Source organism: Falco rusticolus, chromosome 10 (genome assembly GCF_015220075.1).
Source record: "Falco rusticolus isolate bFalRus1 chromosome 10, bFalRus1.pri, whole genome shotgun sequence".
NCBI lineage: Eukaryota > Metazoa > Chordata > Aves > Falconiformes > Falconidae > Falco > Falco rusticolus.
In genome coordinates this window covers 32,677,034-32,691,233 of record NC_051196.1, presented here as the reverse complement: position 1 = coordinate 32,691,233, position 14,200 = coordinate 32,677,034, and the positions used below count along the sequence as shown (strand labels likewise).

At 44.5% G+C, this 14,200-nt stretch overlaps 1 protein-coding gene across 1 annotated transcript in view; it reads left to right on the top strand.

The window, feature by feature from the left end:
* The first annotated feature begins 581 nt into the window (after positions 1–581).
* The window catches only part of TOP1 (DNA topoisomerase I), a 68,988-nt gene continuing 55,369 nt past the window's right edge, over positions 582–14,200 (top strand). The window contains exons 1-2 of the mRNA XM_037402008.1: positions 582–792; positions 1,410–1,434. Of these exons, the coding sequence (XP_037257905.1) occupies positions 760–792; positions 1,410–1,434 (58 nt within the window). The 5' untranslated portion in view covers positions 582–759. The remainder of the gene's footprint in view (positions 793–1,409; positions 1,435–14,200) is intronic.

Sequence of the window (14,200 nt, the reverse complement as noted above, 5' to 3'; positions counted from 1 at the left end):
TCACCGTGCCGTTTTCACGGGGACGCAGGCCCACAAGGCCGCCCGCCCGGGCGCCGCCATGTCCCCTGGCACGGCGGGGGCGGGGCCGGCGGGGTGAGGGGCGGGACTTAGTATGCAAATACAGCCGGCGGCCTACGGCGTGGGATGGGACGCATGCGCACTGCGCGCACAGTGGGGCACGGGTTCTTACACAATGCGCCGGGCTCCTTCAGCGGCGGGGAGAGGAGTGGCGGGGCGCGGTCGAGTATGTAAATGAGGGCCGGGTTTTGCTGCGCGATTGGACAAGTGGGAGGAAAAGGCGGGACCGGATATGTAAAAGCGAGCCGGCGCAGGGCGGACGGGAGGGAGTGCGCGGGTTGGTTGCGTTCGGAGTGAGCATGCGGGAGGGGCGTGGCCCGTATGCAAATCCCGCCGGCTCGCGCGCGCGGGAGGGGCGTGGTCCGTATGCAAATCTAGCCGGCTGGCGCGCGGGGAAGGGCGTGGCTCGAATGCAAATGTCCAACTGCCGTTTGCCAGGCCCCGCCCTATCGTGTTGCCCTGCACCGCCGCGGCCCCGCCCCGCCGGTAAAAGGCCGCGCGCCTGCGCAGTGCGCCGAAACGGGGACTTAGTCTGTTACACAACCGCTGTGGAGCCCGGGCTGCGCTCTCCGCCGCGTCCAGCTCCGCGCGTCCCCGGCGGCGCGGCTCGGCTGTCCTCGCCTGTCTGCTCCTCGCCTCTCCTCCTGCTCCGCTCCGTTAGCGCTTCCCGCACCCTCCGGTATGAGCGGGGACCAGCTGCACAACGATTCTCAGGTGAGCGCCCCTTCACCGCCCGCTCCCGGGGGACCCCGGCCCCTCGCTGCCGAGGCCGCAGGGTCCTTGCTTCCCGTCAGGGTCGGCCCTGGGGGCCTGGCTGACGCCCCCCCGCCCCTCAGGGAGGGGAGACGTGCCCCGCTGCTGCCCCCTGCCCGCCCCCGCTCGGGGTAGCCCGCGCGTCTGGGGAGGGCCCTGTCAACCTGGCCTGTCCCCCCCTCGTCGCGCTGTGGCGTCCCCATCCACCGAGTCCGCCCCCGCCCCGGGACCCGTTTCTGCCCAGATGGGGGGACGCTGTGGGGGAGAGGGGGCTCGTGTGTGACCGGGGCGGCTGGCCACCTTCCCCTGGCTCGCTCCCCTCGGGGGGTGGGGGGGTCACCCTAGGAGCTACGCGGGTGCCGGTTCACCCTGCCTTCCCGCACCCCGCGCCGCGGGGCCCTTTCTGCGTCGCGCTGGTCGTTTCTCATTTGATATTTAATTTCCCTAAAAATGAGAAGGAAGGAAGGAGAAGGGGGGGGGGGAGAAATTCAACGGCCCCCCCCTCAAAAAAAAAATAAAATCGATCCCCTGGCGGGACGGCGTTGTTCACGGTGTCTCCCTGTCTCCTCTCCCCGCAGATCGAGGCGGATTTCCGAGCGAACGGTGAGTGTGGCCCCGGCGCGCCCCTCGCCTCGCCGCGCCGGCCGCGCACAGACATGGCGTCCCAGAGACTAAGTCCCGGCTCCTCGCTCACCGGCCCCATTGTTCCCATCGAGCTGCCAAAAGCGGCCCTTTCCCGGCGGCCTCGCCCCACCCCGACCCCCGCCGCCTCTAGTGGGGGCTCCGGAGGCCCCCGATCCGAGCCCATCGGCTCTCCCGGGATCCCCTTTGGGCCCCGATTCCTCCCTGGAAAGTCGCCTTGTCGACGGTCGGGACTTAGTCTCTGCGCCATTTTCTTTTTCTCCTCTCTTCTGTGTGGCTTTCTCGCCTTCTCCTCCTCCCCGAGCTGCCGGCAAGGAGCCTTCTACAGAGGCACCGGGCGGCGATCCCCGGCCCCCAACCCCTTCTTAACGGAGGGGAAAGCGAAGTTTTTAACTAAAATAAATCCCCAAGACGTTTTTTATCGCAGCTTCCCTCCCCCCACTGCTCCCTGTCTCTGTTCCTTTCAGGGAATCCCTCCCTTCCCCTAAAATGAAAGGTGATTGCAACATGTTGCTCTTTAAAAGAATCTGCTGCATCCATTTTAAGATCGGTCTTACTTCTTGCCTTGCTATTTAATTGATGTAACTTTACCTTGTTGGGTGGAGATTTTTTAATTAAAATAAAAGCCCACACTATAAAAAAAAAAACCCAACAAAAAAAAAAACCCTAACAAACAGCTGAAAACCAGTGTAGACAATTCCAGAAAGGTAGACAGCATCACTTTAGAAAGTTTGCAAGGTAACTGTTCATTTCGTTCAGAAACACTATAGAAAGCCTGTAATTTTATATCTATGTATGTATATATTTATATATTAATATATACACTTAGATGTCAATATATATTTATATTCATGTATATACACACACATACAATATTATCTTTTCTAATCAGCCTAATGGCTGCTAACTTTTCCTGATAGTTTATGCATATTTTCTAGGAAGCAGGCTAATTGCAGTTTCTACCATCCCCCCTCCCCAAGTTGGTAGGTGTCAAATTGAAGGGTTTAAACAGGGTGGAGGGTAGTTGAGGATGTACAACCTACCCTTTGTGCGTATGTGTTATTGTCACTGTTTGGGATGTGCAAGGAGCTCTGAGCTGTCCTCTTGACTGGTGAGGTGTGGTAGAGGACAAAAAAAGATGGTTGAAGAGATCTGCTTGACTTGTACTGGTTTTTAGCATGCTTTTCTGGATGATGTCCATGTGCCTGGTTGCTTTGTAGGCTACTGCATGTAAATATTTACAAATCTACATTTGTGTGCACCTTTCTGTCGGTTCATTGGAATGTGATTGTGTGCAGTGAGAGCAGGCAGTAACGAATATGCATTTTTTTAACTTTTATTTCCATTCTGAATCTATAGTAGGGCTCTATATATAATTCTTAATGGAAAAAAGGGCACAGAGGATTTCCCAAGAGGTGCAGGAGTAACTCTTGAAGGAACTTAAATATAAGTATGTTTTTGAATACTTGTAGACTTGTTATGCTGGGAAATATTTTCAAGATCATTTATCTTTATTTAGAGAAAAGTACTCCCTGGTAAGCTTTAGTTATATACTGATTTACATAGGGGAGGTGATGCATATTTGACCTTTCCACTCCAGCTTCCAGTGGACCTCTTAGAGCGCTTTTTCTCTTCTACTGTGACCATGTGCTGTTTTATTCTTTTAAGAATTTTGGGCATATAGCAGTTAAAACTCCTCCAGTTTTTATTTCTACCATGTGTTGGAGGAATTCAGTACAGAAATTCAAAGAAAGACACCTTGGTGGAAAAAAAATAATTCCTAGTAAATCAGGCATACCCAACAAATTCACACTAGTGTAGGCACCCTTCTCCTATTGTAATTATTTTATGGCAGTTGTGTAACATGTTGTGACTGATCAGAGGGCCCCTAAAATCCAAAATCCTTTTTACCGCTGAAAGGTGCCTGTAACCCTGTTAGTCTTGTTAAGGCAGTAATGCTGAATAGACACTGTCCTCTCTGACCTTGTGACCACGACTGATCTTCCTGAAAACCTGTCACCTCTGCTTGCTCTGAGTCTTGTTTCCTCGACACAGGAGTTCTTTGCGTTTCTGTGTCGAGAACTGTCACGTGCGGATCTGAGAACAGCAGTTCTCATTTGGGCATAGTGGTGAGGCCCCAGCTCTTATATTCTTGTTTTGATCCTATTTGGTGGCAAAGATTAGGAGTGGGTGGTAGGAATATTAAGTACTTCCCCCCCCCCCCCCCCCCCCCCCCCCCGATGTTTAGAATTGGTTTGTACTTTGGTTATTGTTAGGCAGCACTTAACAGTAGAGCCATGTCTCCCTTCAGGCTGCCTTTACATTTGGGGGAAGGCAGTTTTTTCTTGGGGCTGGTACTGATTCATTCTAAATGTTGAATGTACCAACAGTAAGTATTTTTGTTAAAAAAGAATGTTTGGGGTGACTTCTGGATAGCGTATCAGTAATAGAGCAGCTAAGCACTTCGAAGCTTCCTTTTGTTACTAGTGTTCATATCTGGGTCAATGGACATACTACCTCAGGTTGTGACCACACAAGCTGTTGCGGCTGAAGTGGGATGAGGGGGGGTGGATCTGCTAGCTGGTTGCAGGTCACCAAGGAGTACCCTGGTTGTAGCTGAGACCTTGGATTTGATTACACACCCGTTTCATTGATGGCTGAGTAGTGGTAGGTATGAGAGAGGATGCCAGCAGTAAATAAGTGTTCCTGGCTATTTCTTGTCATTAAATAGCCAGATCACTCTAAGCAAGTGTGTCCTGGGCAAATTCCAGCTTGGGTAATTGCATTCTGTCTCAATATCCAGATTCTCCCTCCTGTTTAATTTGGCCATAGTGGGTATTTTTTTCACCTTAACTGTATTTTTAGTATCAGTATGTACTGCGAAGAATTTTCCATGTTCACTCCTAACAGTGCCTGCTTGCAAGGCATCCTGAGAACATTATTGTGCTAAGACAGTGAGCCTTTTTTGTATGTAATGTCCTCGCAGTCTTCAGCATTGTGGAAGGGAAATGGTGGTCTAAAACTGTCATTTCCAAGTACTGCTTGGTCATTGAAAATGACCCCTTCGCAGATGTTAATGTTGAATTGCAACTATGTACTCAGGGAGGGAATAATTCTGATATTTTATTTTTTTCTCTCACTTGGTAAAATTGCAGATCAAATGCAAAATCTGTTTGGATTCTGTTGAGTTTTGCCTTGAAGAGCTTTGTTGTTAAGGTTGAATGTAATAACCTCATGACTACTGAGGACAATGTTGAGACTAAAAGCAATTTGTCCTGACTTTCAGTTCTCCCGTTGCGTTTGTAGAGTGCGGTAGATAAAAATTACTTTTGTTTGCAAAATAATCAAATTATGTTCCAAAGCTACTAAATTTCACTAACTGCTCTTAGTGTCTTGGCTGTTCGTCACAGATCAGGCCTGTGATCAGAACTGTTCTGTGTAGACAGTAAAAACATCACCCTAAGAAGTGCGGTTTTTTTCCTCTGGTTGACTTGGCCAATAATGCTATGATGCAATTTGAGGCCAGAATCACTGTAGTAACCATTACAGTTATATTAACAGGAGTTTAAGTGTGAATTTGATTGTCCAGGGTCATAGAGGTGGCTTCTGGAAGTCACACACTTGGAGGAGCTTGCTTTAACAGTGAATTATTTTTTTGGCGGTGGGGGGAAGCAGCCCTTGCTGCTGCAACATCTTATCAGAAACTGGCAGGTTTTTTGTGTTGGCTTGAGCGCTCATATGGCACCTCTGTATGTATCAGAGTGAAGATATGAAGGGCAATGAGTGAGAGGGAAATCTAATTTAAATAACAAGTGCACTGAAAAAATGCCTTACAAGTTAAGGAATTTCAGCACACTTTGTGTTTTGTGTTAAATTCATGTTTCACGTGTGACAGAGCTGTGCATGTAACAGGTGGGGGTGGAGTAAATGCTGACAAACTGAAAAGCAATATAATGAAGATCCTTAAGATTCTTCAATGGTTGTGAAACAGTCTGTTGGAGGGCAGATTTGCTCTTCCTTGCAGCTGCTTTGCTGGCGCCTTATGGATGAGTGAGAGTTTTTTGAAGGAGAGTATGGCCACTTCTGACATAGGGCTCTGTGTGCCTCAGCGCTGCTGTTAGAGCCACTGTACTACAACTTCTTAGGAAGCTTGGAGGTAAACTCTGGTGCTCTATCTGTGTTTTGTGCAGGTCAGGGGACACTGTCTTTTAAGTTCTCTGGGAGCATGTGGTCATCAGTGCGTTTAAATGTCAAATGTTTGGCAAGGGATCTGAAATACAAAAGGTACTTGATGGTATTTAGATGCAGATTGGTATCTCCACTGAAAATTTCCTTTCCCTTTTTTTGTGATACTTGGAGATGTGAATCCTGAAGAATGTAATTTGTTCCTTCCAACACAAGCCTTGAGTCACTCCCTGCCTTCACTTCCAGACTGCGGTGCTGGGTGATGAGCCCACGTTGTAAGAAGTGCTGCCCACAGCCTCAGAAACAATACTTGGGGTAGCTTTAAGTCTGAAACCACTTAACTTTTCTATTTTAAAAGTATTCAATGTCAGGCGCCAATCTCTGCAAAATTTCTTAATTTTATTTTCAATTGATTTTTCAATATGTTCACAGCAATCTATTGCAGGGCTTGTAGAATTTGAGTGTTGCTTTACTATAGGAATCTTCAGATTGTTACAGGTGAGGGTACTGTGAAGTAAATTGATCATTTATGATGCTTCTCGGAAATGTAAATAAACGTACTGTTGGTAAGCTGCTTTTAAATATCATGTGCTACATAAGTTGTCTGTGTTAATTTTCCCAGCAGTAGCCTCAAAAGGGCTTTACTAAAGACCTTGAGGTCTGTTGTGTTAATTGGTCTGACACATTCAGCATTCAGGTTAAAACTTAATGGGTGTCTTGTGGGAGTGGGGAGTTGAATGCATTTCTGTTAGCTGCCGCCAACTTTTGTTTTTGTTGAAACTCAGCAGAATTACCTAAATGTGCTGGAAGATGTGTTTTGGGGGTTAATGGCCTGTGTGCTTCCTACCTCTGGCAGATTTTCTTAAGATGTTTTTCCTTTTACTACAGTGTTAAGCACTATCTGTTATTAACATGCTGTCAGGGCTGCTTTGTTTACTTTGTAAAACATGAAAAATTTTTAACCAGGGGACCACTGTAAAAGTGTGGGGTTTTACATGGCTTCACATAAATTAGATACACGGCTCATAAGCATGATTGAACACAAATTCAGATTTAATTTCATTTACAACTGTGACTCCAGATATTTGTTAGATAGTTCATTGAATTCCAACCTCCTGAGTTGCGCTGTCAGCAGAAACTGCAATAATATGTAATTATAGCAAGTACTTAACATCTCATTGACTCAAATTCCTCTGTTAATGATTTCACTGGATTCTTGTTAAAGTAATACCTGCTGAAATAGCACAAGCCACTGCCCTATTAGAAAGAGGCTCCAGGTCAGATTCTTGGCGTTGTAAATTGTTGTAGTTCCGCTAAAATCAGCGGAGCTCTGACAGTGTATCTGCGTTTTTGTTATTGGACTGCAGGGATGGGCTTTAATGATACACTAAGAGGAGGACAATTTAACATAAGAAATCAGTGCAGATTTTCTTTTTCTGTGGCTTTTCAAGATGGAATAGTTTCAAGTCTGCTTGAGCTGGTTGTGCTAATATAATTTCTCATATCCTTGTAAGACATGCAGTCATTCAGAAATATTTATTGGCTTATTAAATTGAATTGCCTTTGCGGCTGCTAGTTTTATAGAAACTGCCCTAAGTTTTATAGAAAACCTCACACTCTGAAATGTGGGAGCAAAACGCTATTTAGCATTATGTATTCCGCTCCTGCCTGCAGCTTTAGAAGGACCGTGTCTTAGGTTTCCAAATCTGAGAGAGGATGTTCCTTGTAGAAATTGGTGTTTATCACCTTGCTTTTCTGGGGCTGTTTCATTTAACTGAGATTGCAGCATATGACAAATATGTCCAGCCGTACCTTCTCCCTGCATGCCTTTCCGTTCTGAGCTGTTTAGCACTGTCAGCGTTTAAATATGTATCATCATTAGATTTCAGAATGCTTCCTCCTGTTCAGAGAACAGGAGAAGGGTATGGACTTGCTGTTCTTTCAGCAGCGAGTTTGCTGGTGACCTGCTCTTCTGAAAGAACAGCAAGAAAATCAGTTTAAAACCCAGTTCTCAGCTACAGTAGGATTATTCCTTTTAAACAGTATCCCCAGCTCCTGCTGTCCTTACTCTGCTATTAACTGTCACGTCTGCTGGTGGTGGCTTTCTCTGTCACTTGCTGAACGCTGGAATTAATGCAGGGTTGAAGTGCTGTTTTGGGCAGAGCAGAGAGTGCCTTTTCTAGGGCAGGCTCCTGCTATTTAGTAGTTCAGCTGAACAAGTTGTAGTAGTGGTTTCCTGGTGTGTATGTGACTACAATATTTTTAGCACAGCATTTGTTCAAAATGTCCTGGCTGACATAAATACTAAATAGTTCCAGTGGATTTAATCAGATTTATAGTTAGAAATATTTTCATCTTGAATGCTTGCTTTTGAAACTAGTGATCATAGAGAGTGAACTGCCGTTGATATCTTCTGGTGTCACAGTGAGAGTTAAGGACCTTTGGAAGGTGACGTGAAAAGAAAGGGTGAAGTTAATTTTGTCTTCTTGTGAGCTGCAAGGTATAGAAAGCAGTAGAAAGTGGCTGTTGGCTTTTGAAACATGAGCATGCATCCATATTTTCAGGTTGAAATTTGGTTTCTAAATTTGACTTCCATAGCTACTCAGTGGATGATCAAGTGAGAGCTCCAGGCTTGAGGATTAAAGTGGAGAGTACGGAGCTGCCGTCAGTCTTCCTGAAACTTGTTCTTTTGCAACACCTGCTTTAACATCAATGATTCTTGGACTTCTTTGACCTCAAAATAAGATTTTGTTAATTGTAAAAAAGACCTCAGTTTGTGTCAGCAGGAGTGTGGTGATATGAAATATACAGCTTTGTGCCAGTCCTTGCAACAAACAGTGTTCTGGGAGATCCTCCAGAGCAATGGAAGGCTTGATGCTTTTGGGGAAGTGGGAGACCTTGGCAATTGGCTGCTTGTTTGATAGCTAATGATAGAGGTGTAGAATCCTGTAATGAGAAAGAGGAGTAGGAGAGGGACATTGGTTCAAATAAGAGTTGCCTCATAAATTTGCGGGGGTGTTATCACAAAGTTCTAGCGATGTTTTCTGTCATCTCAAGGCCTGTTTATCCACTAGAGTAACATACTCTGCAAGAAAAAGAAGACATGGCCCAACAGCTTTCGTGAACACTACATCTGTGATCCTGTTGCTTCACCCTTGGGAAGTTTCCTTTGTTCATAGCTGTACTTAAATCTCTGTAGCTTCACTTGACGATGGTCGCAGTCGTAGTTCATTTTAGACAATTAACTTGTACTGACAGCTGCTGTGTGTTTCAGAACAGCTGGTTCCAACGTGGAGTCACAAGGACAGACGGTATTGAGCATGCTTTACTCCCGTCTTGGAAAGCTTTGGAGGAGGGGGCTGGAAAATGTCTGAAATGCATGTCTTCGTGGGATGGGGGCAGTGCAGGCTCAATTATGGGAGGCATAGCAGGAAGGTTAGTGTAGATGCTTGTTATTCAGCCTCAGCAGACAATAATTCATCAAGAAAAACAACCTGTGTTTCCACCTAAAGTACTTAGATCCCTTTTTAAGTCTGAAAACTGTAACTTCTGAAATTGATATGACTTCAGGGTAAAGAGGGGCAGCATCAGGCCATTGGGAAATTGTTTTATTAGAAGGCTTCTGTCAGTCTTGGAGCCAAAAGTTGCTTCCCACAAAGCTTCTGATTGCTAGATGTTTTTTGGATTCCTTATTGATATTTTTGACATGAATGTATTTGTTCATGTTCACAAGCTTCCATATGCTTTGTGCAGTTGTGAGCTGTGTGGGTGTGCGTGTATGTATTTTTATCTTATACCTTCGTCAGAGAAGGGGCTTTTTAGGGAGTGTTGTAAAGACAATGGCTTCCTTCTCTGGCAGTATTGCAGAGAGCTGAGCTTCATGGTGCCCACCAAAAGATGCAGATTTGCTCCTTCATAATTCTGCCCAACATAGATGATCATGTGTTAAAAGACAGATGGACATTCATGAAATCCAGTGCTGCAGCAGAGTGATTCTGCAGCTGGCTGTATCTTTCCATGACTGAAGAGAGATTGATTTCTGCCTCAGGAAAGCTTGGAGTGTACTTGTAGCTTCACTGAAATATTTTGATCGGTCTATGTAACTCGCCTTTGGCTACGTCATAGCTGTGTCCATTAAAGACATGCTCCATGGTGAGTACGTACTATCTTAAGTGCTTGTTGTGGCTCATCAGCTGCAGTATACAGCTGAGAGAGTCTGTTACAGACACACAGTATTTAGCAGATAGTACAACTTTATTTGCGGGAGAAACACTCTTATATTCTTAATGAAGGCATGGTTATGATTATTCAGGATGTCCCCTTTTCTCCCATAATGCTATTTTTTCAACTATTTTCTAAAAATAAAACCCTGGTGACTTTTACTACTTACTGCTCATTTTGAAATCCCAATAATTGATTTGCACAGTCTTACTAATTTTTGCAGCAAGCATCTGGGACCTCAGTAGTAGAGCATTTTGCTGTGTTATGGAATAAATTGTAGGACCGAATGAAATATGAGGTCTTATGTTCAGCGTGAGTAAGACTGCATACTGCTTGTCCTGTTTGAAACCCACTGCATGAACATGGTTTTTCTGGCTGCTCTGGAATGAGTTTTAACAAATGCTTTGTAATTTCTGAAGTGTCGGGCTCACTCCACTGCTCAGTGTATACTGCACGGGATTAGAAGTTGTCTTGATTCCATCCAAATGTCTTGTCAGTTTGGTGCAGCTAGATGATGGGTGGCAGTGTCTAAATGGAATAATTTTAAGAATTTTTAGGAATTTTTTTTTGACATTGACCAGAGATGTGGCTTCATAATAAAAAGTCAAGAAAATAAATCATAGGCATGAAGCAATACCCAAGTCCAGATTGCTTTTTAATTTTTGCTGGCATTTGTCAGTCACTCTGATCTATTGCCTAACACTGCTTCTGACACATGAGAATATGAACTTGCAGGGTTATTCAGAACAGGGTTTTTTTATTTGTCACTTCTCTTCTGTACACTTTTCCAGTTTGAATGCCAGTGGGGTAGTTTTTCCTTTGTATGTAACGTGGAATAAATGAACTGTGTTTTAGGGCCAGGGCAATGTACTTTAGTTGAACTTTTCATTGATGGCAATGTATTACTGCTCAAGGCTTACTCTGGTATTTGAACGAGGGCCAGACTTGTCAAAACAGCTGCTCATCTTCCTCTGAGGTTGCAGTTTCTTGTTTTGGAGAGGTGGCCTAAAAAGACCTTTTAGGGGAGAGGGTGAAGGAAAAGTGGACTCACCCTTTGAAATGTGGTAAGTGTCTGTTGCAGATCTTTAAGTATCTGGAGGTAGAGTTGAGAAACATATAGTGGTCTTCTAACTGAAATGTAGAGATTTCTGGAGTTATGGTAGCACAACTAAGAGGCTTCTATTTTTGTGGTTTGTAAGCAGAGTTTTAAGAGGAGAAAAGTACAGGTGGTGGGAGGGGACACACTGTTCTTAGCTTGTGGCATGAGATGGTTTGGAGACCTGATAACCAGGTAGGAGAGTTGTCTTCATCTGCTCTGCAGTGGATGCAAGTGAATGGAGTTATTTCTGTCCTTAGGGAGGTTAGTAGCTAAGTTGGCAATTCTTATTCCAGCTTTTGGTTTTGTGTGATGCTGTCTTGCCAGCTCTCAGCATAGTCTGTGTTGCTCGGTGCTCTGGTCAGGCTAGGTGGAGATTAAGGGTTGAACGTGGAGACACTTGAAGCTGAAGGCAGGAAGTACTGGGCAGGGACATTCTGGTACACAGGGACTCTGTACCTGGGATTAAGGTCCTTATTACCCTGTCCTTAGGCCATATTGTTTAAATAGGCAACACAGTGGGAGAAGAGGGAGTACTATGCTCTTCTCAGAGGTAGAGAAATGAGAACAGAGTGGGAGTGATTTCTTCCAGCACAGAAATAGATATAAAGCTGTCTGGTTAGGATGGAGATTCAATTCCAACTTGGACATTTGTTTTTGATTTTTAATTCTCTCTCCAGCTGAAGACTGAGGTGGTTAGCAAAGGGCAGTACGGAAAAAAAATAAGAGCTTCTGCAGTTTTAGCATATGTTGTAATTTCTTCTTAAATGCAGAACTCGTCTCAGGAGCTAAAGTGCATTTTTTTTCCCCCTGTGATACTAAATTATTTCACAAATTCTAAGACATTGCATGCTGGGTTTTGCAATTAGTGAAATCACTGAATTTGCAGAAGGGAGATCAGTGGTTTTCAGGTCTGTGTGTGGGATTTTGGTATCAAGTACTTTACAGGTTAGACTCTTGCACCATACGTGCCGCCTTGGTATGAATGTCTCCTAACCGTGCCTTGAGCAATAGGAAGAGCATATTATGTCTTCTGCTGGTTTGTGAGTGCTACCAAGTGTGTGAGTAAGATCAATTATTGGAGAGATAAAACCGCTGGGCTGGGCAGGTACCGGTTTTAACTTGCCTAAGAAGGTACACTTTCAAGTTAGACAGGCACTCTCCATTTTAATCTAGCCTTTTGGGAAACGGGAAGCAGGAGCTTTTTGGAGATCTGTGTGAGGGTATGATTCATTGCAACACAAGCAGCATGTACAAAATGGAGGGATGGAGTAGTACTAGTGACGTACTCTGAGGTTTGTACTCTAGAGTTAATGACCACCAGATGGGAAATAAAAGGCTGCCTGCTCTTCTTCTGAGGACCGAGAATGTCACTGAGACTGTTAAAATGTGCTGTATCTGTTGTAATGCTTCTTGTGCGCAGGAAGCCCCTTTATGTGTGGATCAGAGCAAGCTTTTCTTACTGGTGCTTCCCCTTGACACTTCATCTTTAGCATTGGTTTTGGCTGCAGATTAGGTTCCTTCAGTTTGGTAACAGTGCACCTCAGGGATAAACAAGTCTGGAGTGCTTTCTGGCAGTAGAAAAAGGTGCAAGTTGTGTTTCAGTGCACAAGTGTAAATTGCCAGATCCAGAGGCAGTAGGTTCCTGTGAACATGAATACAATGCAAGAGATGAACTCTTAATAACAGTGACCTTGATTAACTCCTGCAGTGTTGCCCAATCACGTTGTAGGTGTCATCTTGATTCATCTTTTTAGTAAACAAACACTGGCACAAATCAGAGTCAGGATATCAGTGCTGTTAACTGCAGTCTTGCTCCAGCAGATTGGAACATCTCTCCAGCTGTCTAGGTTACCTTTGGATGTGCATGTGAATAACATGCATTTTTCACTTTTCTTTCTTGTGTCCTCCTGTGTTCTCCCTACTCCAAAACCAGGAAGCCTCTCAGAGGAGCTAGCATCTTGTCTGAGTCATAACATCTCATAGCTGTGTATGTCACCTGCACTTCATTAGGGAAGCATAAGCAAGCTGTCCTTGAAATACCTGTTTTTATGAGTAGCTAGAGTCTTCTAATTTAAAATACGCTGCTCTCTGGAGTTTGGTAGCTGTCATAAACAATGTTTTTCTTTTATCATCAAGTAGGCTTATTCAGCATCACTTGTATTGAAAGGAAGCTTCTTTCTAGGTTTTAGACTGTTGTAATTGTATAGATATAAAGAGGGAAGTACAGCTTGGCACTTCATTCTCTATGCTTGTCTTACTCAGTTGTCAGCATGTGGTCTTGGGAGAGCACAGCACAGTGCAGTTTTGTTTGCTCCAGTCCGTAGTTTGTCTTGCAGTGGATAAGAGACTGCAGCTAGCAATAAGCTGGCTATTGCAGTAATTTAATTCTTAAATTGAATCTTAGGCAAAAGGCAGAAGTACTTGAATTGACGAGTCCGTCAGTTTCTAGTTTCATAAATGAAGGTGTAAAGCTGTCGTTCTTCAAGCATTGCCTTCTGTCTCTAACATGTTTGCCCCTTCCCTTCTGTGCAGCCCTGTTGTTGAGACTTGTCCAGTGATGCATAATCTTCAGTTTATAGTTTTGCTATCCATCACTGTCAAAGCGTGAGCTTGCCTGTGTAGAGGTAAAAGTGAATTTATTGTTGAACAATAGCCTGAGTTAAAATATTCTGTTTTTCTCTGTGTTCACGAGTATGCCTCTCTTAGAGCACTCATCCATTGCAGTATTTGCCTTTTTTCAGGAATCTGATAGATTTTTCTTCAAAGCTGCCGGTGTTGTCTTTGCATGCCAGCTGAATCTGGCTGCGTGCAGTTCTGCGAACAGGTTACATGTGCTGTTGAGAGCAGGGATAGCTAGTTCAGAGCTCATCACTGTACTTGGTTAGAATGAGAAATGATACTAAAGCCCTGGCCATGTTTCCAAAGGGCCGGGAGGTTTACTAGGTCTTTGCGTACTGAAGTTGAAGTGTGTTTTTTTAAATAGATTCCTCTACAGAGAATGAAGCTGCGAAGCATTGTTTTGTGAAATAAGTCCCCTGTAGCTGTATTTCACAAGAACATGAAACAGTGCTCAAAACAGATGTGAGCCTCATTTATTAATGGCAGAATTAGTTTGTTTTTAATTTGAGTTCTTACGTTTTTTCTCCTTTTTTTTTTTTTTTTTTTTTTTTAAATACTCCACCCATCCACTCAGGCACAGGAGCCTCATGCTCAAACTCTAAT